This window comes from Harpia harpyja, chromosome 7, assembly GCF_026419915.1.
Source record: "Harpia harpyja isolate bHarHar1 chromosome 7, bHarHar1 primary haplotype, whole genome shotgun sequence".
NCBI lineage: Eukaryota > Metazoa > Chordata > Aves > Accipitriformes > Accipitridae > Harpia > Harpia harpyja.
The window spans coordinates 25,477,020-25,500,840 of record NC_068946.1 but is presented as its reverse complement, the minus strand read 5'-3'; the positions used below and the strand labels follow the sequence as shown (position 1 = coordinate 25,500,840).

Below are 23,821 nucleotides of genomic sequence, written 5' to 3'. Positions count from 1 at the left end.
TCACAGCACTTGTTTCCTGGATGAGCTTTGGTGATGCTCCATTTTTGGTGTGTTCTCCTACACTTGGGTCCCACACTGAACGCAAGGGGGTCTTGTCCCTAAACCCACTATTGTGAAAGACCTCTGGGAGGAGAGCTCTGGCGCTGGAGGAGGAAGAGGGAAGCAAGAGAAATGGCAGAGACCCACATTTCTGCCCAGATTACTCTGGCTATCAGGTGTTGCCCTATGCGCCAAGTGACACCAGGTCCCTGGGTCCCCCAGACACTGCGTGTCACCATGGTGAACACCACAGCCTCATACCAAGCACCTTCTCATGCTAAATATTGTTTGATCCTGCATTGGGGCAGCACGAGGAACTACACAGCCTCTCACAGGCCCTTCCAGTCCTATATTCTATGCACCCAAGTATCTATTAAAGGCTGGAGAAAAGTCAAAAAATGGTGCATGCTCCATGAATGAACAGAAAGCATTAACTGGGCTTGGTCCTGTGGGGGCCATGTGAGGTGGGGAGGTGAGTGCTGCTCATCCCAAGCACCAGCACTGCAGGCAGGTGAGTGCAGGTGCATGTGGATCCCTGTGCCCGGAAAGTGAAGCACCCACTCTGTGTGATCCAAATGTCTGGACAATCACTTCTTGCCAGTCAATGAAACAGTCCTGTTGTGAACATATTGGACAAAACCCCAGGAATAACCAACTAATAAGGGATGAAGTCTCTCCTCTTTGTCAAGCCATCCTGGGACTCCATGCCCTAACACATCTCCTCAGAAACTCACAGTATCATGAAGGAGCAACAGCTGTGAACCCTGGCAGTCCCTGCTGTCCCTTCCCCCATTAGTCCCTGTTGTTGCCAGCATGTGGTACTTGCAGATTTAAGATTGCCTGGGTGGCCTTCATGTATATTTTAAACATACGTGAATATTTAATTTGCTCTCAATCTAACTCAGGTCTTGAAATTTTCCTTGGCCAAGAAAACGGAGACTTTGTCAGAAACACCCTTAGGGCTTCAAAAGCTTGTAGGGAGCAGCCAGGTACCCAGAGAGGCTGTGCTGTACTTGTTTGAGACTGCTCACTACATCCTCTGTGGAGCAATGCTCGGCAGCATGGCTGATGGCCAAGAAGAATAGTATATTCCAGTTGATTAACTAGTACCACTGAGAGACCGGGATTACACTCCTTTTACCCTGATACACACTGTTGAAGTAACTTGAGAAGTTTCCATCACCAGATACAACTGACAAAATCCACTGAGACCAAGTGTCTTTTAAAGAGCTCTAGTTCCTGCCTTTGGGCTTGGCAAGAAAGGCAAAAGGCAGTGCTCTGAGCAGTATGGGGGAGAGCTCGAGGAGGCATCTAGCAACCTAATCAGCAGAGAAGGGCACTCTGCTACTACAAGAAAGATCTGCTTATCTAACAATTACATGGTTTGGTTCTGTTGGTTTACAAAATACACTGATCAAAACAGTTTTGCCTGTGAATCACACACTTTTACCTCCTTATCTTGTAACTCAATGTCTTTTAAAGGACTCTAAATCCCCCTATCCCAGAAAAATCTTGAAACACCTCCCCATAGACAGATGAGCCCTGCAGCATGGCCTGAGGGCCAGGACCACAGGCTTTGCCCTCTGAATGAGCTCCAAAGCTGGGAGCCTCCACCGCACTCACCACCACGCAAAGGGCCCGAGAATGGGTTGTACTCCCATGCCTCTCCTCCAGACTCTTCACACGGCCAGTAAGGAACAAACTAAACATATCTTCTTCCTCACTTTCCCTCTACTTTTAAACTGCTTCAAGCTAAGCAGGCTGGTATTTACAACAATAAATGGATGTTGACCTTGCTGGACCTTTTCACCTTCTCTTTAGCACTCTCCCAGAAAGCCAGCTGTTTTGCATTTTTTCTTTTTTGTCCTTCAGTTCATGTGTAAGAGACCAACCTGATCTAGTAACTACGTGAATAATTAGAGCAGGTCTGCATTTCCTCAAGTTTGTAAAATCTGTCATCCCATCAAAGACTGATTGCCTCAGCCAATCTCAGCTGCAACTGAGCCAGTCTCAGAGTAAGGCAGCAGATCACTCAAAAGTAGCCAGGGCACACAGTCTGGAGAGGTTTAAAAGTTAGAAACACCACTCTGAACTGCACCAACAAAGGAAATGCAAACAACGTGGGGACTAGACAACAGGAGAGGCATTTAACCTCTCCAGAAAAAGAGCCTTTGGGGTAACCACATTCAAAACATATTTATCTAGGGAAATCTGGAGACAAGTAGACATGGAATAATACAATGAACCCTGCATTTAAAGGCAAGTGTGAAGATTCCAGGCCACGAAAACCATTCCTGCCTACTGCTCTTGCTGGACCATCACTGTCACAAGATGACAGCAAATCACAAGAACGTGTTGCTAAGCCAGTATGGCTTGCACTTCATCTATTTTTGCAGTTTCACAAATTGAGCACCAATGGGCTTACATCCACAGAGATATGCTGGGAAAAGGAGAGACATTAGATATGAGGAATTTTTCGGGGGGGGGAGCCTAACTGATACAGGGAAAGAAATATATGGTACATGGAATGCAGCAGCTTTACGGGGGCTTGTGAATTCACTGTGCTCTCGCTTAAGATCTAGATAGTGTAAATCGTTGTGCAAATCCTTTGGCAGCAATTATATTACATGCAGTAGAATATATTGTTACCATTGTGCTTAGTTACATGAAATGTCTCTCAGATTCTGCCATGCTGCTGTGTTGTCTACTCTGTAGCATGCCAAGAAGTGAAGCCATGGTTCTTGCCTAACTGCAGGAAAAAGGACTGATGTGAAAAGATCCAAATAAATCTTAATTTACAAGATGGTTTTAGAGTACTGTAGAGCATCCATTAAAAAACACTCCCATAGTGCACTATAATAATCCTTAAATTAAGGCTGTGAATGGACCTAGATCAGCAGCAACTCTGTGTGGTACCATTGTGTATAAGGTGCTTTAGAATAACAATCACTGTCTGATACGTTGCTTTTCTTCCTAATGAAAACTGATACCTTACAGTGATGCTAAATTCATCTCAGTTTAGGCGAAGCCAGATAGTCTGCATGTACATCTTTCAGAAATCTGGCTTTTATCTCTCCAAGTAGCCTCAAAGTGCACATTTGGGGCTCTGCTACCCAAGTGAGAAGTCTGGATGCTGCAGGTCTCCCAAGCAACTGAAGGCTGATCTTCACAAATGACTGTGATGAAGAAACAGGTCGTTTGTGGACATCATCCTCCAAAAGTGCTATTTGTTCACAGTTTTGCTGCATAAAACAACTTACACCAGAGCTAACGCTCATCACGACTACATCATAAAATCATGGATTTCTCCCCCAAAGAGTGAACTGCATTAGCAATTTAATAATTGTAAGCCTTCTGCATTCAGCAACCTCTCTCTTTATACATCTAATCAGCATGAATTTAAATGCAGGATAATTAGCAGATACACTCATGGACGGGTGCTGAAATGATCCCTAAAAATTTAACCACTTGATGTCTTGTAGCACGCACTAGCAGTTGGAGTCCTAGTAAGACAGAACACATGGCAACAGAGGTGAAATCTTACCATGGGCAGCAAAAAAGATTTAAAAAAACACAAACGTGTTTCAGAGCACAGACTAAATTCAAACATTTGTGTGTTTTCCCCTTCAGTAGAAGACAAAAAAAGTAAATGCCACTTTATCTTTCTCTTCCTGTGTTTTGTCTATAAATAAGTCAGTATGTCGGTATATTTACCATCAACATGCAGGCAAGTATCTGGTGGTATTGTTCCTAGACTTTGTATGTGCTGATCCACCAAAGCACAGATAGCCCAGCAAAACATGTCTGCAGATAGACAAAGCCATGTCCACGTGAGAGCAATAAATCTGAACCACAGTCAACACACTCGAACTTTGCTTGGTTTACTGGCCAGGCTTTTGGGACTCAGGCAGATCCCAACTTCTTTGTCCAGGTAAACACCTCCTGGTAGTCTGTTGCAGTTTTGCCTCAGCAAGGAGAGCAGTTTGACAGGCTACAGCTTTTTTTCCCCCAACATTCTCAAAAACTCATAGAGCAGTCATTAAATCATTGGTTTGCACATGTGACATGCTGAGAGTGCCTCAGTTACTGGAAAATGCTTGGGACAAGATCCCTCAGGAGAGGCAGATGAAGCAGGCATAAGGGCCCCAGGAGAGGCAGCAGCCGAGAGGGCTGGGAGCAGACCTGAGCTGGCCCTGCATGCACGCCGCTCGTATGTATGTACGTGAGCGTACCTGACCTGAAAGCCGTCCAGTGCTCTACAGCAGCACTGAGTGCAAGTAGTTCTGTTCCAGCTCTCAGGAGGACTCGTTAGCTCAAAGCTAGAACTGCCCTAACGAGGCTTCTCAGCTTCTGCCTTACATGGCCTGGTGCCCCGCTCGCTCCAAGCGCAGGCAGGAGGACCTCACGCCTGCCTGCAAGAGCGGCCATACGTGGCAGGGAGGAGGTGACCTCACCAGGGGAAAGTGGGAGGAACACCAGCATCTGGGGAGCAACAAGCACAAGCCCATGCACCCATGTGAACCCCTTCATTCTATGAAATGGGAAGTCTCCTATTTTAAAAATGGGCAAATATCTTGTGAAAGTGAATTGTGAACTTTCATGCAAAAGAGAGGGCTGGCCAAGCCAAGTGTTTTTGTGTGCTCATTAGGATGAAACAAATGGATCCTATCACCATGGTCCCCATGAGGTGGTAAACACAAAATTTCTTTTGCTACCTTTGCATTTTACTGGCACTTAATTAAATACAGAAAGGAAAACAGAGGCACAGAGATGGTGGTGTATGGAAATAAAAAAGAAAGCAAGACTAAATTCGGGATCATAACCACTCCTGTAATGTCGCTGTGAGAACATGATTTTTCTATCTAGTGTACTGATGTTGTGCCTCTCAATATTACTGACTGCGAGCCCAACTATTTTACAGGACTTGGGACCCGATAAGATGTGACATTTTAAAAATATGCACATATGTCAAAGTTGACTGTCACCAAGTTATAACATCCCTGTTCTTACTAACATTTTTATGTTCTGGCAAATAGTTTGTTCTTCTAGTGGGTATTACTAATATGTAATTAAGTTTATACAAACTAAGGAAGAAAATGACATTTTGATTCATTCTCATTAGGTACCTCTTAAAGTACCTCAGGGCATTTTTAAACATGAAAAATGCCCACAGTTATGATTTTTATAAAACATACGTTAATCTTGCACTCTGTAACTATTTAATGATTTTGCCAGTAGCAATTTCTTATTGCATCCCCTCTTTGTATTCAAAGCTTACCTATTGCAATGAGTCTTTATAAAGAAATACATTAATTAAATATGCCTTGGCTTTGCTAACCTAGGAAGAGAGTATTAATCATCTCGCAGGCACAAGCACAACATAATACCTGCTATTGCTCATGGGCACCTCACACAAACTGACTATTGCCGCATGATGTAATTGCCTCCAACAACCCCGAGCACACAAAGAGGCTTTCTCCTGTCGGTGTTGTGCCATTCACTCACCTCATCTAGTGTAAAGCAGCTGATGCATTTGCGAGATGTTATGGGCTATTTTTTTCTTTTCTTAAATCACTATACCAGCACCTAGTGAAATATATTTTTAGTGACCACCCTGACATGAGACATACAGAGGACACCCATGGCTTGAGTGGGGCTGGGTTGTTGGTCTTTCCTCACCAAATCCTCCTGGGGAGCTCTCACCAGCACAGAGGGGAGAGTCAGTACCAAACACAACATGCAGCTGTAACCAGCAAAGGGGTTTGTTATGGGCAGGGTCACTGAAATGCAGTATTCTTCAGGAAAAAAAAAAAAGTTGAAAAATAAGAACAATGACTGATGGTCTTATATCAGACACCTGAGGTACAACCTCATTCCCAGTTGTCTAATGTCATTGCTGAGTTGGACTTCAGTCAGAATGAAAAGGTGTTTCACATGCATTTATACCTGTGGGTAGTTGCCACAAACTCTGTTAATATTTTATTATGTGAGAAAGGTAAAGAAGAAGTTGTGGCTTAGAAATGAAACATGTCAACTATTCCTTGACCTTGACTAGATGTTTGAAATGCTCTTCAATATGTTGACAATATGTGCTAGGCAGCAATTATTTTTCATGGAAAATGCTTCTCCGATACCCTGCTTGTACCTTCATTAATCACAGGTCACCCTCATAGGTCCGAACTTCTCATTCGACAAACATCTAAAAAGGGAAAAGTTTAGAGTAACCCTGACTGTGTTTAGAGTGACTCTGAGCATAAGGCATTTATTTTACCTAACACAGCTAAAGGTGTTCAGATTAATGTTCAGAACTGCCTAGTGCGCTTTTTTTTTTTTTTTTGTGCTCTTTAGCCACTTGCCTCAATTATGCTGTGTGGAAAAGGTCAGTCCTTCCATCATGTTTGAACTGGTTGCCTTTTCTCTTCATCAGAGGTCCTATTAAGTGAGCCTACACTGACTCCATGACTCACTTTTCCTCTCTCTCATGGTGAATCAAGGTACACAAGGAACCACAGGTGTCCTCCAGGTCTTCTCTAACCTTTCTCTACTACCAACGGCCTCTCCTGCCCATTTTTGCCCCTCAGCCTCTCTGTTCCCAACTCCTTTTTCTCTCTCCTGCTCAGGACGCGTTAGTGCTCTTTCCAGCTCCATGACACCGAAGCATGCATCTCCTACTATTCTTGCTACCGCTGTTGCATGTTATATTTAGGTGTACATTTGATGAGGAACTTTATAAAAATTCCCTCTCATCAGCTGGCTCACCCCCTGGGATGTCAGCGAAGGGAAAGGCATGGGGGGGGCACAGGGAGATGCTGTCAGACAGGGCAACCTGCTTAATGGGAGCTGGAGGGAGGGAGCAGCAGGGAGAGAGAAAGGGGAAATCAAAGCATGATCTATCAGAGCAAGGTGGGAAATGAGGCTGTGAAAGAAGGCGTGAGCTGAACGCTAACAACCTGAAAGCTTGGCTCAGGTCCTCTCCTTGCCGTCTGCTGTGGCTGCACCAGATCCTCTCCTCTTTCCATCTTCGGCTGTCCCTGGGTAACTTCACCCAGGCTCAGACATCCAACTACTGTCACAATTTGTGGCTGGTCGGTGCTGAACCAGTAGCTAAAGCCTGGTGAGTAACATCATCACCACACAGTGTGTCACTGCGCAGCCAGGATGGAGGGATGAAAATCCCTTTTTTAGCTGTTTGGATAGTGCTCCACTTCTGAAACATAACCCTGACATTTCTGGAGGTTCTACAATATTCCTCGTGTTTTTTCATGACAGCCCGCGCCCTGCCCTGTCCCTTCCCAAAGAGATGCTCTAGTTCTCATTTTACAAAACAAGTATCTGAGACATGGCGACCTCAGACAGGTCACGTTCAGGGTGTGTGGGGCAGAACAGACAACCAAAACCAGGTCCCTGAGCACACAAACCACAAGGTATCTTTCCTCTTTTGTTCAGGCTGAGGTAAATTCCCTTCCACTGCTTCCAAACCAGAGGTGTAATTAGATATATTTGATAAATCTCTATAATTGGGGGTAATTTATATACCCCGTTAAAAAAAAATAAATGTTGCTTCAATATTAGTAAGACAGTACAAATAGATGAACTAAAAGAGCAAAGGTTTGCTTATAAAGTTAATAGGAGACACGAGGTGGTGCTTTCTGTGCTTACCTTTAGCACTGTGATATTCCATGCAAAACTCTCAATGGCTTTGCTTAATTTTCTTCCTTTCAAACCTTCCTTTGTCCCGAGGTTATGAAGCTCTTCATGGAATTCCATTCCTAAAAATACAGATTGCTACATCACCCAGTGCATGATTGATTTTCCCTATAAAATGTTCAGTGAGCATTTTCAGTCTCGCAGCTGGTACTTCCTACAACGTCTTTCTGTGTTTCCCCCCATTCCCTGTTATGACTCCGTCCTGGAGAGTGTCTTTCAAAATAAAAGGGTCATGTGCAATCTTGTGGTTGTGCTTCCAGTTTGTATGTAACTCTCCTTTCCAGTGCTGGGGTCCCACGCAGGCACGCGCCTGGTCCCCGCACAAGCACTCCTCCAGCGCTTCTGCTTGCAGTCTACATTGCTGGCAATATTGCGACAAAAGGCAATCACTTGTCACTCTCCTTGAATAGGTGATTTTGTACCTTGGAAGGCAGTCTGACAGATGTGGAAGATACCTGTTCAGCACAGCAAATACAGACTCAAATGCACAGCTCCTCATTAATCTTAATCACAATCATACAGAAAAGCCCTTGTACTTCACAATGATAAATTATGTCAGAAATGCATACTGCTAATCACAGGATTGCTATTCCTGCCACCTGGAGAACTGAGACTTCCAGCCACAGCCCTGGGAATTGTTACATTTCATTGCTAGTTTCTGTGGCAAATGTCTGCAAATCTGTTGCTGGACACAAGAATTCAGGAAATCTGGGAGCAGATTAAAAACCTTAACGAGTCCAATTAGCCCACCAATTCCACAAGATTTGCACGGTGTATGCAAACATTTCTCTGAGTCTGGTGTGGATTAAGAGACAAAATGGAGAGCGCGCTGCTTGTGTTCCCTTCATTTGTATCTTAAAAAGGCCAAATTGGCACTAAATCACTCCAAAACGTCTGAAGCCCATCCTGGCTGCACACACCAAGTTCCATCTCCAGTTTCTTCATTGCTCTACCTCCCCTAATGTTTTATGGCAAATGTCACTCACAAATTTGAGCTTCATCGAAATTACGTCAAAGAAATGCCCATTGAGAGAACACCTGCATGGAGTAGATGCAGAGGGCTGTTTAGTGGGTTGCTGAAGGAGTCAGTCCTTTGACAGCCCAAGGCAGGCTTGCACTCGGTGTAGCTTGCCCAAAGCACACCCGGAAGACTAAAAATAGGTTTCTTCTTGCCTTGCACCCATTTCAGGGGCTCAATAACGCTAAGGCAGTTCAACCCCACACAATGCAAGATTTCTCTACTGTTTGTTTTCCCAAACTTCACCCACTGACAGGTTTTGCCTCTCAAGGGTAACAGAGCTCCTGCAGCACTTCCTTTGGAAAACAGTCTAAATAATTGCACCCCAAGCAAGATTCCCCTGCAGGTATGCCTCATGCCAACTGACTTACTTACAGATCATTACACTTCAGTAAGTGAAAGAAAAGCTTCAAATGACTAGCTTTGTCCTGCAAAAAAATATGGAGACTAATGGTGCTCAGCTCCACGTGGACAGCCTTGCCTTTGTGCAGCATCCTTTTAGTTATTTTTTCCCTCTGGACCTCACTTCCCCACCTGTAACTTGGAGACAGTGCTGCCCCAGAGAGAGGGAGCCACAAACATTTGTTAGACTGCGTGTAGGAGCACCAATGAAAACATTTAGCAGTTTGGTCCTCCAAGCTGCTGCTGACCACTGTGCATTGGCTGAGACTGCACAGGAAAAAAACCAACAAACCCAGCCACTTGAGAAGCCATCTGGGGGAGTGGGCAGGACCCTGTGGCACAGGGAACCCAGACCAAAACAGGGTATGATGTGAAGCAGAGGTCTGGTGGAAACACATGTTCAAAGGGAGCAGGACTGGGGTGAGGTGAAGGACAATGTCACAGGCAATTGTACCTCTGACACGTCTTAATTTTGAGTGCTTCATCTTGCCACATTGAAAATGTTATTTAATAATTTGCCTGGCTAACATTTGCAACAAACTAATTGGCAATTAAGCGTGATGAGGAATCTTCTCTCTCCTACTCCTTTCCTCTGTCTAAATCCCGAGTCTTCAGAAGAGCACTTCACATCTCTCCAGCCTTCTTCTCAACCAGAAATGATTTTCTAAGGCTAACAAGGCAAAACAAATGAAAATACAAGTAGCAAAGAGAACAAACTTGAGAAATTCATCTTCTAGCTGGGGAAAGGAAGGAGGGGGGAACTGCACAGAACTCTGGACATCAGCGTGGTGGCAAGGTGCTGCATTGTGTCCTCTGCACACATCTCCAGCCCTCTGCTCACAAGGATGCCAGTGCCCAGGCAAGTGTTGCGGGTTCTTCTCTCTGTGCCCAGAGCAAGGTGCGCAGAAAGCTGGCTGATGCTGCTGAAGGTCTGCATAATTTAGTGCAAAGTCTTGCTCTTAAATTATACCATCTAGAAGGACCCCTTGGTGCTACATTTTCCTGTCACTGTCCCATTCCTAAACCCTCTGCACCTGATGAAGGCTTTGGGCTGAGGACGTTTATGCTGCTTATGCAGATACACAGAAGCCAAGGCATGACACAAGTTGAGGCACATGAAATCCAGAAAGACATAGCGGCTTGCCTCTCCTCCCTTTGTTACCACAGCGCCAGCATGGCTCCAGAACTCTGAATTTCAAAGAGCAAGGACTAGGTTCCACCCTGCCCTTAAAAGTCAGTTAAATACTACTGTTGAAACAGTTTCCAAATTTCCTCTAATTAAAAAGAGGAATTAAAGGACTTACTACAAAACATCAGCTTCATTCATTATTTACATTTAATAGCAGCAAATGGCTGTAGCCTGTGTCACTTGCCAAATCCAAAAATGCCTATCAAAACCAACAGTATTTATGACTGTTGTGGTCCCAGAAGACTATGCCCAAGAACACAAACTAAATGCAGTAGCAAGTGTTTGCATTTCTGACCTTCAAGGTTTACTAGAGGTTAGGAAAGTTGCAGCTGTACAACTAAATGAACTGAAAACAGATTTAATTTCTGCAGCGTAAACCCCTAATAGAAATACACTGCATGTATTTATTCAGCATGGTTTCCGATACATGAAAGCTGATTGATTTAGTTGTAGAGGATTACCACCACCAAATGTGGAGTCTTATCTCTCTGGTAGGGCTTATTCTTGTGTATCAGTGGCAACTCCAACAGACGTGTCCCAGTTCCAAGTCTAGCCTGCTATCCTGAACAAGTGATGAAGAGGGGTTTGCATGAATAAGCTGAACTGTGAATCACAGACACTTTGCTGATTTCTACCATCCTGAAAAAGGAGCATGAACCTGCGGCAGAGCAGACAGCATGCGGGAGGCCACTTCTGAAACCACCTCTTCCCCTTCTACTGGTGCACATGAGACAGAGCCCTAGTTCAGATAAAGACATCCACTACAAGACGCTAGTAACATATGATCTACTTTAAGCCTAGAGTGGTTTGCTCCCATGTACCTGATGTACATAATGCATAGTCACACAGATTCACTGTGATACAATGGAATTATAATAGCATAAGTTTCCAAGGTCTAAAGCAAACCTAAACAGCAAAAGTAAGTAAAGGTAGGCAACTCAGCTTGGTCCTGTGGGTTTCAAAACCTCTTGCCTCTTCTGTGTTTAATGGAACGATTGTGGTAGAGAGAATGGAGCTCAGTAAAGGCAGCATGCCTTCTCACTCCTTTTTAACTGAATGCCTTTCTAGTTCATTTGACCAATTTAAATGCTGTCAGACATTTCAGAGCTGTAGAGCAGATGGAGAAATAGCTTTTAAGGTGAAAGCTGAGGATTTTTCCCTGATCTGATGCCTACATTGCTACTGGAGGACGAGCCTTCAGGAGGGTGAAGTCTGCCAGGGGAAGACCAGGATGCTCACTTAAATACCCAGGTGAAAGATGCTGCATTAGTCACAAACTATAAACAAATTATGGTACATTGTTTCCCATCTCCCATCCAGAACTGCACAATAAAGAAGGATTACCTGCTTTCTGGCACTGAACAATCTTGTCATGAGTGATGTCTGCCATCTCAATGAGAACCCTGCTCTCTTGAATCATCTGTGAGAAAATAAATGGAAAAAAAACAGCATTACTAGGGTTTCCTGCAACACCTAGTCCACAGAAAACTACAAACGTTCAAACTTATGAAGAGCTCTGCTCTGTAAGAAACATTATAAAGATTGGATCATTGCTTCCTATCAGTGCTCCCAGATCTGTATCAAGCTAAGTGACAGTTGCTCAGAAAATGTTTTGCTCCAGAAGTTAAAGAACAGCTGTTTTACATCAGTGAGACACCACTGCAAATCACACGAAGGAAACACAAGTGATTTCAGAAGAAAGCAGAGTTAGCAGACAAATAAAATTCATTCTATGTGAAACTGAGCCCTTTCTAATTAGTACTTTTCTTGAAACAAAAGGAGAAATAAGTATAGTCCTTGACATAAGTGGTAATAAAAAATGTTAGCAAGTCATGAATAGTGCTGATTTCAAGAGGTACTTAAGCCTGTGCTGAACTTTATGCACTACGACAGTTCAGACAGCTACAGTATTTCTGGAGTTTCTCTTTGGAGAAATTCAGATCCAAACCCTATCCTATCCTCAATTTCTGTTGAAGTTTAAAAGAAAGGGAAAAAAAAAAAAAAAAGAGGCAAACAGACCTACTCACAAGTTTCAAGAGATATCCATATTTATGCATCTTCCTAGAGTAGCCCACTAACAGCAAAAAGATGAAGTGTCCATTATATGACAAGTTTCCTGAGCCTCTCTTCTTGCAAATGCTATCCTCCTTTGATAGTAACAAACCTTCCAAAACCCTTCAGAAGCACAGGCAAGCAAGCAAATTGTTCCAATGCTATGTTCTGCGAAATTGCAAAAGGTGGCACACACATCTGTTACAGAAGACAATAACATGCTGTATAACAAACTATGCCTTAGAATAATCTCACTCTCCTGGGACATACACCACAAACCCCAATCAAACTCAAACAGCATGAGAGCGGTGCCAATTAGAAATGAAGCAAACTGAATACTGGCTAATGTTACATCCTGAAATTACACAAGCCGCCATCTGAAAGCTTTGCCAAATGCTACAACTGCTAAAAGCCTTCCTACTTTCAAACACACTAAATATGAAAACACAACCAGTAGGTTTTGATGATTTTAGTGGAAGACAGTATAACAGTATCAAATTAACACTTGCAAATTAGCATGTCTTATTGCTTTAATTAGATACAAGGGAGATGCTTCTACTTGTCACACCTGAAATTCCAAATTCTGGAGAAATTCAGATCCCAATTTTGCTCCTCATGCCACCTTCATTTCTAATTAAACCTATTAAGACAGGCTGCATTTAATAAAAATACCTATGTCTTTGCTTTGATATAAACAAGAACATGAGAAAAACCAAAATCCATTACCAGCTTCACGGGCAAAGAGAAAAAAGCCTGATACATCTACAGAGTGCAAAACTGTTTTTTAACAGAACATGCCCAGTGGATATGCCTGAGATATTGAAATTACTTTTGATAGTATCCTTTGCCTTTCATTCTTGTTACTCGCTTGTTCGGGCATCATGTTGATTTTTTCCTCTTTGATGTTTTTGGTTGTCATCTAGAAAGAAATGACAATTTCTACCCACCCTCTGGCTTTTCTGTACCACAGCACATAGTCATTTTGTGCTGAAGGAGCCATTTAGCCGCCAACTACAAATGCTGAAGTTAGTCTGAGCAGTAAAGAGAGTGAGAATCCCGAAAAAACTTGCAAGTCACTAGAGAGGCAGCCAGAGGCCAAACGTGCATCTCTTGCATATGCAGACACAGGGCCTGTGAGCCAGTGCCCGCACTGCCCGGTCCAGCCAGGTGCTGCCAGCATCTTCACAGCTGCTGGGCCCTGTGCACCCATCACCCTGGGCTTGGCCCCCTGTGGGTCTATGCCTGTACTTCCTACCCAGCAGTGAGGTTTTGCCCAGCGAGGTCAATGCATCTAAGCTGGGACAGTATATCCAAGGCATCTGACTCTTCTGCGCTCAGATCCCTAAAGTAGAACTTCACTTGTGAGAGGTTTTTTTATATATATATATATATATATACACACACACACATATACATACATATATACACACATACACTCATATATATCCACAGGAAATTATCCTACCATGCACAAAAAAAGCAAGCCTGAGAATCATGCAATTTGGTAATTTAAGTTTGACCATACCTTCCTCCAACCACTGGACCCACTCCCAGGAGTTTCTGGCACGCCTGTTTTAGGATTCTCAGACGTGAAGGTATTACATCCATTTTTTAAGAGAAAAGTTGCAATAGGATGTCAATTTTCCCTTGCTGCAGAGTAGGTAGAGCAGCCCTCCACTCCTTTGATGCTGACATCAAAGTTTCACTGCTCTCAGCTCAGCAAGAACAAACAATTAAAAACAGATCATATAGCAGAATTTAACCTGTTCCTGTCTTCCTGCTCAGCAGTAATCTTGACAAACATAAGCAGCTTTTGTCCCATGACAAATCCTGAGAGTGGATTCAGAATTCCTCAACTCAGTGACTGGGATTAGGGGATACCCTTAGAGCACCACCTGGCATCCACCCCCCTCACAGGTTCCTCTAGGAAATAATGCCCTAGGCAGAAATAATACACCCTGGGCCAACTCTGATACATGATTTTGGCCGGCCTATGGTGTCTTCGCCACCTGTGATAACAGTGTGCAGGACCCGGTACCTCTACATGACAGGCCAGGCTCTCCTCCCAGTAAGAACTGCGTGTGCAGTTTCAGCGGGCATGGGATCTTGCTTCCTAATGCTGCGGTAAAAGATCGTTAACAATAGGCTAGTACAAGGATGAAGCCTGGGTGTTCACTTTGAAGAACCAGAGACTGATTCATACAGATAAAAGTACACCAGGCAAGTAACTGCTATCCAAGAAAAAAATTATAGGATAGGGTGGGGGTGGGTTTTGTTTGTTTTGGTTTGGCTTTTTTCTGTTGTTGTGGGTTTTTTTCCACACCTCCTCAAAACACATAACAATAGGTACTCTTGAAAGGATTCTGTGCAAATCCTGGCAACAGAACTGAGATAACCCTCAAGAAATAGCCAAACTAATCTGAAAACCCAGTTTTTCTTTTTCTTTTTTTTTTTTTTTTTAAATTTTCCCCTCTCATACGTTTTCACTTACACGCAAGGTAGCACCTTGGGGGATATTTACTAAGTAAATATTGTAAAGGTCACCTAAAAAGCTAAGTTACTAGTAACTGTTTACTGGAATTAATGTTAACAATTTGTCAGTATTTAATCTCATGCAGGTAAAAGCAGGTAAGAGCCTCAGCTAGAAACTAGCACCCCGCACATCCTTTCATGCTGGACACAGAACAGCAGGCAGCAGTTTTGGCAGCGTTCCTGGCCGCAGTGGAGGATGCTGGCCAGGGATGCAGCATGTTGGCCATAGATACCTCCACTTGGTCCCATCCGTCAGCCCCTGGGAAACCTTGCTACCGCGGCTCTGCTCAACAGCTCCTGCTCACAGTTCTGTGTCATGGCATCTAGATACACTTTTTCTTTTTTGGCACTGGTTCTGAAAGGAGTCCACGGCCTCCCAGTCTGGATGGTCCCCTGCTTTTCCAGCTGGCATCACCTCCAAAACCCTGCTTGGGGATGTCACCTACTTCTCACAGTGCCAAGACAAGAACCAGAAGCCCTAAACACAACATGGAGGGCCGTGAGATTTTCAGCTGGGAAGGTAACCCCATAAATCACAGGATAGCCCGAGACTTTCAAGCCCAGTTTTGCCAGTAACATTTCAAAATCCTCCAACCTGTCTCGAATGTGAAGAGTGAGCTTTCTGATGTTTGCAGCATGAATGTCCATGCACCTTTACTCTGCTCAGACCCACGCCGAGCATGCTCTCGGGCAGTTGTGTAAGTCCCAGCCATCTGCCCAGAGTCCATCAGGCTGCTGTTTAATGTCAGCTCCCAAACAGCAACTTGCTTCGGTGAGTGACTCTCAAAGAGCAAGAGACATCCTACTCCCTCAGGAAACTCATGCTCCACCAGAGCATTAACTCCTCAACACTGAGCTTCAAGGGATTAACCTCCAAGCAATATATACTGAAAAACAACCTTTAGAGGATGGATGCTGGTGTCTGGGTCCACTTGGAGTCAGTGAGGAAATTTTTAGCAGCTGCTGAAGCCGTCAGGATTGCTCAGGACAGCTTGCATTTCCCATGTCAGAAAGAAGGTGATAAACTTTACTGAGTGATGTGTTTAATGTAACTACAGGGGGAAAAAAATGGACAAAAATAGGAGTGAAAGCACACAAAACCTGATTCTGGTATAGGGACTTAAAAAGCTACCTTGCTGACCAATAGCGTAACACATATTCGAGTAAGGGGAAGGGAAGAAGGCTGAATGGGAGAAACTGCCACACACCTTGACGTCATTTGGGATCCTGCTCATTTCAGTACTGGGCCCTGCATCCCAAGGGCCAAGACCCGCGGGGAGGGTGCGGGGTCCCTTCTGTGCTCGCTTGGCAGCTGCAGCAGCGCAGAGCTCTGCGGGAACAAAGGCCGGCCCCGTTCCTCCCATCGGGGACCCCTACCACGTTTCCATGGGAGCAGGGACACAAAGATTTTTGCAAGGCCTGGAGGTGCTGACTCTCCTGGAGAGGTTGCGGCGACAGAAATGCTCTCACAACAAGCAGTGAATAAGGGATTGTTCAGATTGACAAAAGATGCACACGGCACGAGTCCCAGAAGTACATGTCACGTTTAATAAACTAATGGGAATGAGGAATACAAAGCCTCATCTGCGTAGGTTAGGTTTTTTCTGCAAAATAGCTCATTTAATTTAAATATTCTTACACAATGCTGAAAGCAAGAAGCCTAAACTTGATTCACCTCAATCTACCTGAAGCACCCTGTTACGTTCACGCCGGTTTCTCACAAAAGCATGGGAAGAAAGAGCTGGCACAAACCTGGGAGCTCTCTCTCATCTGGTATATGAGACCCATAAAGTGGAACAGACCACGGGCTGAAAATGTCATTGACCTGTCTCAATTAAGCGTCTAAATACAGCATGCAATATCAAATTTAAAATCCCATTGCTTCACGGAAAGAATGATGCTTTACTTTGTCACTTCTGTTAAGTGTTAATTACAAAGATAAGTAAATTTTAAGTGAAATTTAAAATATTTTAACACTGACAGCATCATATTTCTACTCACAAGAAATTAACAGGCTTATTTATTGTCTGTACTAAAGGCAGTTTAATCATGGGATCAGTACAAACTGAATAAAAAATGTTATTTCTTTTTACTTTAATGAACTCCTGTGCTAGAGACCGATTTCTTCTTCTCATTACAAACTATTCTACAAACTGAAAAGGGGAGAGGAAATTAACACAGCAGAGTCTCACCAAAAAAGACAAAAAAGGACAGGAAAAACTCCTGGTGGCAAATTAAAGCACTGTTCCTGCTGGGAAGATAAATGATACAAAAGGGAGAGTTCACAGATTCCTCTCATAAATATTCCAAAGTTTAGAACAGAAACTGACTGAACATCAAACTAAAAATAAGCTTTCTCTCAGGTATCTCCTCACGGCCATTGTCCCAGTCTCCTATGCCCTTCATTGACAGTGAAGAGTTTTGCCTGGGTAAGGAGTACCATATTGTGCCTCTAGTGCTAAAGGTCAATTTTCAATATGCTTATGCTAAAACAGAGTAACTAAAGTACCCAACTGGAACTTCGTTCTGTAACAAATGGTCTAATCTGACTGTTTTCAGGTCCTATTTTAGAAGGGACTAAGGAACATAGTTCATAATTCTTATAAAAGAGAGAATTATAAGAAGTGGAGAAAGAAACAGGATAATTGCTTTCCCAGTCTATGTCCAATTTTGGACAGAAAAAACAGATACAAATTCAAGACGATGTCCATGTACTGGACTGTGTTTGACGTCAGTGCATTATGACACTTCCTTGGCAGTCGATGCTCTGCTCTGCAATATCCCTTGTCTTCAGCTGCTCAGAGAATTGTGAAAAAAGTTCCTTTGGGGATGACTCTGTCCCAGCTGAAACATGAATTTCAGCGGAAAAGCTCACAAAAATCTATTTAGTCATTTTGCATTAACATAAACTGCGAAAATGGACCTTCTCCTTGGGAATAAAGAGCTGTCACACCTGCATCAAGACAAAGAAACCCCAAAAGACCGAATCTGAAAGAACAGCAGAAAAAAGAGCAGTTCCTCTCCAACCACACCTCAGACTTTTGCTAGCGAGCGTGGACCAATACCATTAAATACATTGACTTATTCCCCAGCAGCGCCACAGATATTACTGCTCAAAAATTCCCAATCCATCACCATGTTGGCCAAGACTTTCTTAACTAACTCGCTGTCTCTCCACAATACCTACAGACACGCTGTTCTTCCTTACCTGTCTGCTCCAAAACAGCAAGATCAGTTCCAGTAGAGAGGCTTGAATACAGAGAAAAACGTTAACATCAGCATGAGATTATATAACAAATAGCTTCTCTGTTCAACCTTTTTTACACTTTTTGTTGTTTATGATCCAAAAACATGTAAAGATACTTGGGGAGCTTCTTTTATTTTTCTAGAAAAATTTCTGTATGCACACAAGCCAGGAGATTGGGTAAAACCAAGAACATTTATTATCACTTGTTTATTGCTTTTGATTTGCAAATGATTCAATCAGTTGATCTTGCAGGAAGAATAATGCTGAACCAATAACTGAAAAGCAAAGTGCACAAGTGTCCCTGAGCTCATGCATGCTTGCATCAGCACATGAATGTATCGTGCAGACAGAGAAACCACAATCTGTTTCTGAACAATTCTCAACCAAAAAAAATCCTAACTTCACAGGGTAACTGTTTGCAATGAATAATTCAACCATCTGTCAGGTCCAGCTGGGCCCTGTCTCTTCTCTTCTCATTGAGTATCTCCTTTTTTAGGTGTGATCAATGAACACCAGCATCAATTTGACAGGTTATAAGGCACACTGCATGTGCTGCCCACCTGAGCGAGCATCGTCCCATGCCTGGCCACCGACGAGGGGGAGCACACAGGTGGAGGGGGAGAGGAAGAGGGGGAGTCCTTCCTCATGGGAAAGGAAAGGTCTGAAGAACAGCTCTGTAAGTGACATGCTACACTATCCTAGGATGTATGTGTGGGAATCAATGACAACATTACTAGAATCCATTCATCATACTCTATATATGGTATCAACCAAAGCTGTAAGTTGAAATAAACCGTTTTAAATGGTATTTCTGGTAGCTGACATACTTTTAAAAAACGTTTTCTGTGTATTGTCAACGGTCCACCTTATTTTCGTTTTTTTGGCAAATCCCATTCCCTGCTCTCCTCTGCTGAAACTCCCATACAATCCAGTATCATCAGTGAAGCCTCTTCCTCCATGACACACAGCAACAGTCAAGTTCCACTAAACCACTGCAATGTGACCATAAAAAAAAAAAAAAAAGAAGTCCTGAAAAATCATTCCAGTTCCTTAAAAAAAGCACATTAAATTTTATTCTAATAAGGCCTCTCACAGAAGAAAGTATTTAATGCGGAACACAATTGTAAAACTAATTACCCAGGAAAAAACAAACAAACTGCACAAACCAGTCTTTGTCTATCGCGCCTACTGACAAAGGCCAAGCAGGAGGGAACAGACAGTTAATTGTTTTGCAGATCATTGTGGCAGGTCTCCGAGCACTTGCACCGCCATGTGCCTGGACTGTCAGCCCTGTCTATGCCCCATTAAACACACAGGAAGAGTTTATACTTTCCGGGGGGTTGGGGGGGTGGGGAAGGTATGTTCAGTTGGCAATTTCCTGTAAGGGGAAAAAATTCTAACACATTAGGGCTGGTTTTATCAGAGATTATTTTCAAAGCAGACTTTTAAAGAATGTGAAATTTGTGGTGGTTTTGGTTTGGTGAGGAAGGGTTTGCCCAATACTCACGCTACCTGTGCTGTGGAGCCCAGTGAGTGAGGCAGACCTACAATCACAGCTTCCCACTATGAGATTTAGGAACAAACTTCTTTCCATTTTACTGTAAAAGGAGTTAAGAGGTACAGCCCATTCATACAAGAGAGAGGCCAACATCAACAGCTTTTATTTTATGCATTTAAAATTGCTCTTAGGCCTATTCACCCAAAAAGTGCTTTGAAGTGAAGAGACGTTTCTGGGGAATTAAAGACATGCAGCAAGCATTTGTGGATCCAGTTCCTTGAAGCCGTATTTATCAACAACTTAAAAGGCTGAACAGTAGTATACCTTGAATATAAATAAATAAATAAACAAATAAATAAAATACTTTATATTGCTTTCCACCAACATCTCCTTGTGCTCTCATTTGCACAAAAAAAAAAGGGGAAAAAAAAAAAGAAAAAAATTATTATTAAAAAGAAACACACCCTGGATTATTACATTACAAACACCATAGCAAGGAAGAGCCCTTTCTCAACATCAAAACTGCAATGCCTTGCCACACTGTGTTTTCAAATATCAAGATTGATAGAGACAGTTCATTTTTTTTGAACACAGAAAAGGCAAAACAGATTTCAATATTCTGCTGCTGGCATTACCTCAAAAGGCAAATATCCAAAATGTAGCAAAACCATTTATTAAATCTGGCTTTTGCTTTTTCAGAAGCAAATAGTTTTAGCAAAGTAAGAGGTAGTCCCAGCCAGACAAAGTGAGTAAAAATAATTTAGAGTATCCTGTTCTCATTAACCAGAATTACGTCTCAAATCAACCCTTACATAGGCACAGAAGAATTCCCTTCTCTTTTTCAGCCCTCTGATTTTAAACTCCTTGTACTGTCTCTTGACATTCAAAGTACATCGTCCTCCATCAGAGACAAATGTGAGAGCAAACATTATTTAAAACAGTTATACAAGTGTTTTTTTCTGCATCCGAAAGAGGCCTTTCACCTATTTAAATTGAAAAACGGTTTCCAAAGCACAAGGAGGCCTTGAAACGTCCCATGTGTACTCTTCAGTATATAATTACAAAGATAAGAAGTGACACATTCATTCTGGTAAAACTCCATTGAGTAGGCCTCCAAAGACAGAAAAATCTCTTATTTATGTGGTATTTGCTCCTTCAGACAGACATCACACCATGTAACAAATCTATCCAAAAAAAGTCCAGTCTAAAATACGGCAATCAACTGGATTTGCAAATCCTCGTTCTGGTATTGTTACAGCTAGTATTTTATTACCACAACTTAATCACCTTCAAGTAATATAAACCACTCTGGAAGGAACCCAAGGGTTATTTCAGAGCATTTTTAGTATTTCTCATCAGTGTCTCCTTCTTCCCCCCAAGCTGATTTTCACCTGAAAAGTGTGTTATAACAGCAAAAAATGAGATGGAAAGGAGGCAAGCATTTGGCACATTGAATACCTGGTCAAAGCTGTGATCACTCTTTGCAACACTTCAGGGTCTCTGGAAGCAATTCGATACCTCCCCAGTTATTCACCTTTTTAGTCCTTACAAACATAAGCTGCAGAAATAACTGCTGTGCACTGAACATGCATCGTGATTTAGTCTGATTGCCACAGTGTAATATTTAAGTCAGGGTTTGCATAACTATGTGGCTTGCTATCAGTTGCTACAGACCATCTACTGAGGATGGGAAGCAATGGGGCAGTCTCATAGCCCAAGAGGCACAATGTGACAGCAACTTCTGCTGCTGGAAGTCACACACAGCTGTTGCTCAGTCACCCACAGCAGTGACATATGTCATACAAGGCTGAGCAGCAGCATTCATCTGGAATGACTTCAGTTCGTCTCTCTACCTTTCTATAATTATTCCTGTACCACACTGATCTCTCCTTCCCCGTGCAAAAAAATGGGCATTGCAAAACTTCCATTCCAACTTTGCCATGCCCTCCCCAAAAGCAACACTGACTTGGTCTGGCAGGGACACGGCCACAACTTAACAGTGCTGGTGAAAGGCGTCAGGAAGGGAATGGCTCAGCTTTGCCCAGGAACTCCCATGCTGCAGCTCCCTGTCTAATGGCCTTGCCCTCTGCTGCGGAGAGGCAAGCGAAGGGCAGCGCACACATCTTGCCGCTTCTCAAGGACAACGACTACCAGCTGCCAGTACACGCTGAATTGCTGCTATTTTTGTAAACACAGTCCTCTTCAAGTGCCAACCTGTGCTAGCCACAACCGTGTTTAGAAAACAGAAACAACAACAAAAAGCCCAGTGTGGCATTTTGGTGATTAAAGAACAATTTTGCATAGCCTAAGTCATTTGAAGAGCCTCATTCATTTAACTGAAACGTTTGGGCATGTGAAAGCCAGCGAGCATCACCTGTTGCGTTCAAAATGGTGGGAAAAGGCAGAGGTAGCAGTGGTAAGCGCCTACCAGGTCATATGCTGCCAGGACCTTTTTCTGCACATCGGGCACGGTCCCCAGAGGCTCTAGGTAAGGAAACGCGTCCTTCATGCAGAGGGTAACGGAGGGTGCGTTGTCACTGCTCACAAGCCGCGAGGACAGGGTCAGGATGCACTGCTTCAGGCTTGCGATGGGCGGCAGCCCACACAGCTCCTTGACAGACACCATAGCATTCTGAGGGAAAGAAAAGAAATACTTGAGCACATGTTGTCGCTTGCCACTCGGTTCCCCCTACCTGCCAGTACTTCGTCAGCTTCTGCCTGCTTCTCCCCCCTGATGTGGGGCAGTGCTACCCTGCTGCCCGCAATCCCTGGGCCCCCCATGGACCCCAGGGTGCCAGCGCACAGAGGAATTCCCAGCCAGCCCTGTTATCAGCTCCCCAAGCCTACTGCCAGCTCCAGCTTTCCTCCAGGCCCAGGTATCCCAGCTGCCAGCTCTGCAGCTACTTTGCATTGCAAATCCAGCCCCAACAGGGACAAGCTTTGGTCCCCAGCATATTAAACCATCAGCCTAAAATGCTCTTTCTCTTCCCAACTGCTCAGACTCCGATTGCTTTGATGCTGTAATCGCCTTGTTCTCCCATCATTATCATCCTCCAGCAAGAACGAGCTCGACAGACCTTGTATTTCCCATGGGAAAGGCAAGCAGGAAAAAACCACTTTGTTTTCAGCCTTACATTACCACATCATAAAGAAACAGAAACACTCTTTCCCCTTCAGAGGTCACATTTAAGAAAATCAATACTGGATATACAGGTCAAACCAGACTAGCATGCCAGGATTTATTTATTTATCCAGTCAGTGGATGTATGGCTGACATGCCCTCATCATTTAGCTTCTTGAGTCGTACAATGAGTGACAAAGATGCGCAACATCTAAGTAAGAGAGTATTATAATAACCCATACCTTGTAAATGTTCCCCACAGATCTTGCTGAAAAAAGTAATCAGAAAATGCCCAGCTGATTAATAGAGGCTTTTCTCATTAATCAAATACATTAGCATGCAGTTAAATCTAATGGCTGTGTCTTTACAAAGCATTCCCCAGAACAAGATCTTGTACGGAAATTTTGCTTGGAAGGCACATTAATGCTGTTTCTGAGTTAGATACCGAATATTTTCTTTTATATAGTTCACATATAGTGCCTGACCTAGACAGAAGGTGGAGTCAGCGGTTCAAACTAGTTACTTTCAAGGCCTGCAGGAAAGGAAAGGCTGGGAAGTTTCCCATTCTTAAAAATATGCTTAAACTATTCCTTTGGGAGTGATTTAAAACTTATGTCATTTTGTAAACTCTTCCAGCTGCCAACATTTAATTTGCTTTAGACTCTGTCCAGAAGAGTGGGGTCAATGAAGTGCTACGCGTTTTTCTCCTGTTTTCAACAAAGAAAAATGAATTGTTTCTGTATCTTTACCAAGGAGATAGTTATGGCTGATTTCAGCTATTTATTAAAGTAACCTCATTGTTTAATGCTACTCAGTTTTGTTTCTAGGCAGCGCCTGGACCTCTGAATTGAGCTGCCCCTTAACCAACCCACAGAGTCAAGCACCGGGCAGGCGGGTTCTTGTTTGGCCTCGCTGCCACTTCACCCACCTCCTGCCGACCACGAAGGTCTAACCCAGGCAGTTGTGACGGTGCTGTGCACCTGGGCCCTGATGCTGCCGGCCGCAGCAGGCTTGGG

General features: G+C 43.4%; 1 protein-coding gene across 4 annotated transcripts in view; it reads right to left on the bottom strand.

Moving 5' to 3' along the window:
• PLCL1 (phospholipase C like 1 (inactive)) overlaps positions 1-23,821 on the bottom strand; it is a 256,807-nt gene that overhangs the window by 62,524 nt on the left and 170,462 nt on the right. For all 4 annotated transcript variants that reach the window (XR_008235979.1, XR_008235978.1, XR_008235980.1 and 1 more), the window contains exons 3-5: positions 22,113-22,316; positions 11,700-11,775; positions 7,699-7,808 (exon numbers count right to left, since the gene is read on the bottom strand). Coding sequence is in view for 1 of the 4 variants with exons in the window: in XM_052792548.1 (XP_052648508.1) it covers positions 7,699-7,808; positions 11,700-11,775; positions 22,113-22,316 (390 nt within the window). In the remaining 3 variants the exon portion in view is untranslated. The remainder of the gene's footprint in view (positions 1-7,698; positions 7,809-11,699; positions 11,776-22,112; positions 22,317-23,821) is intronic.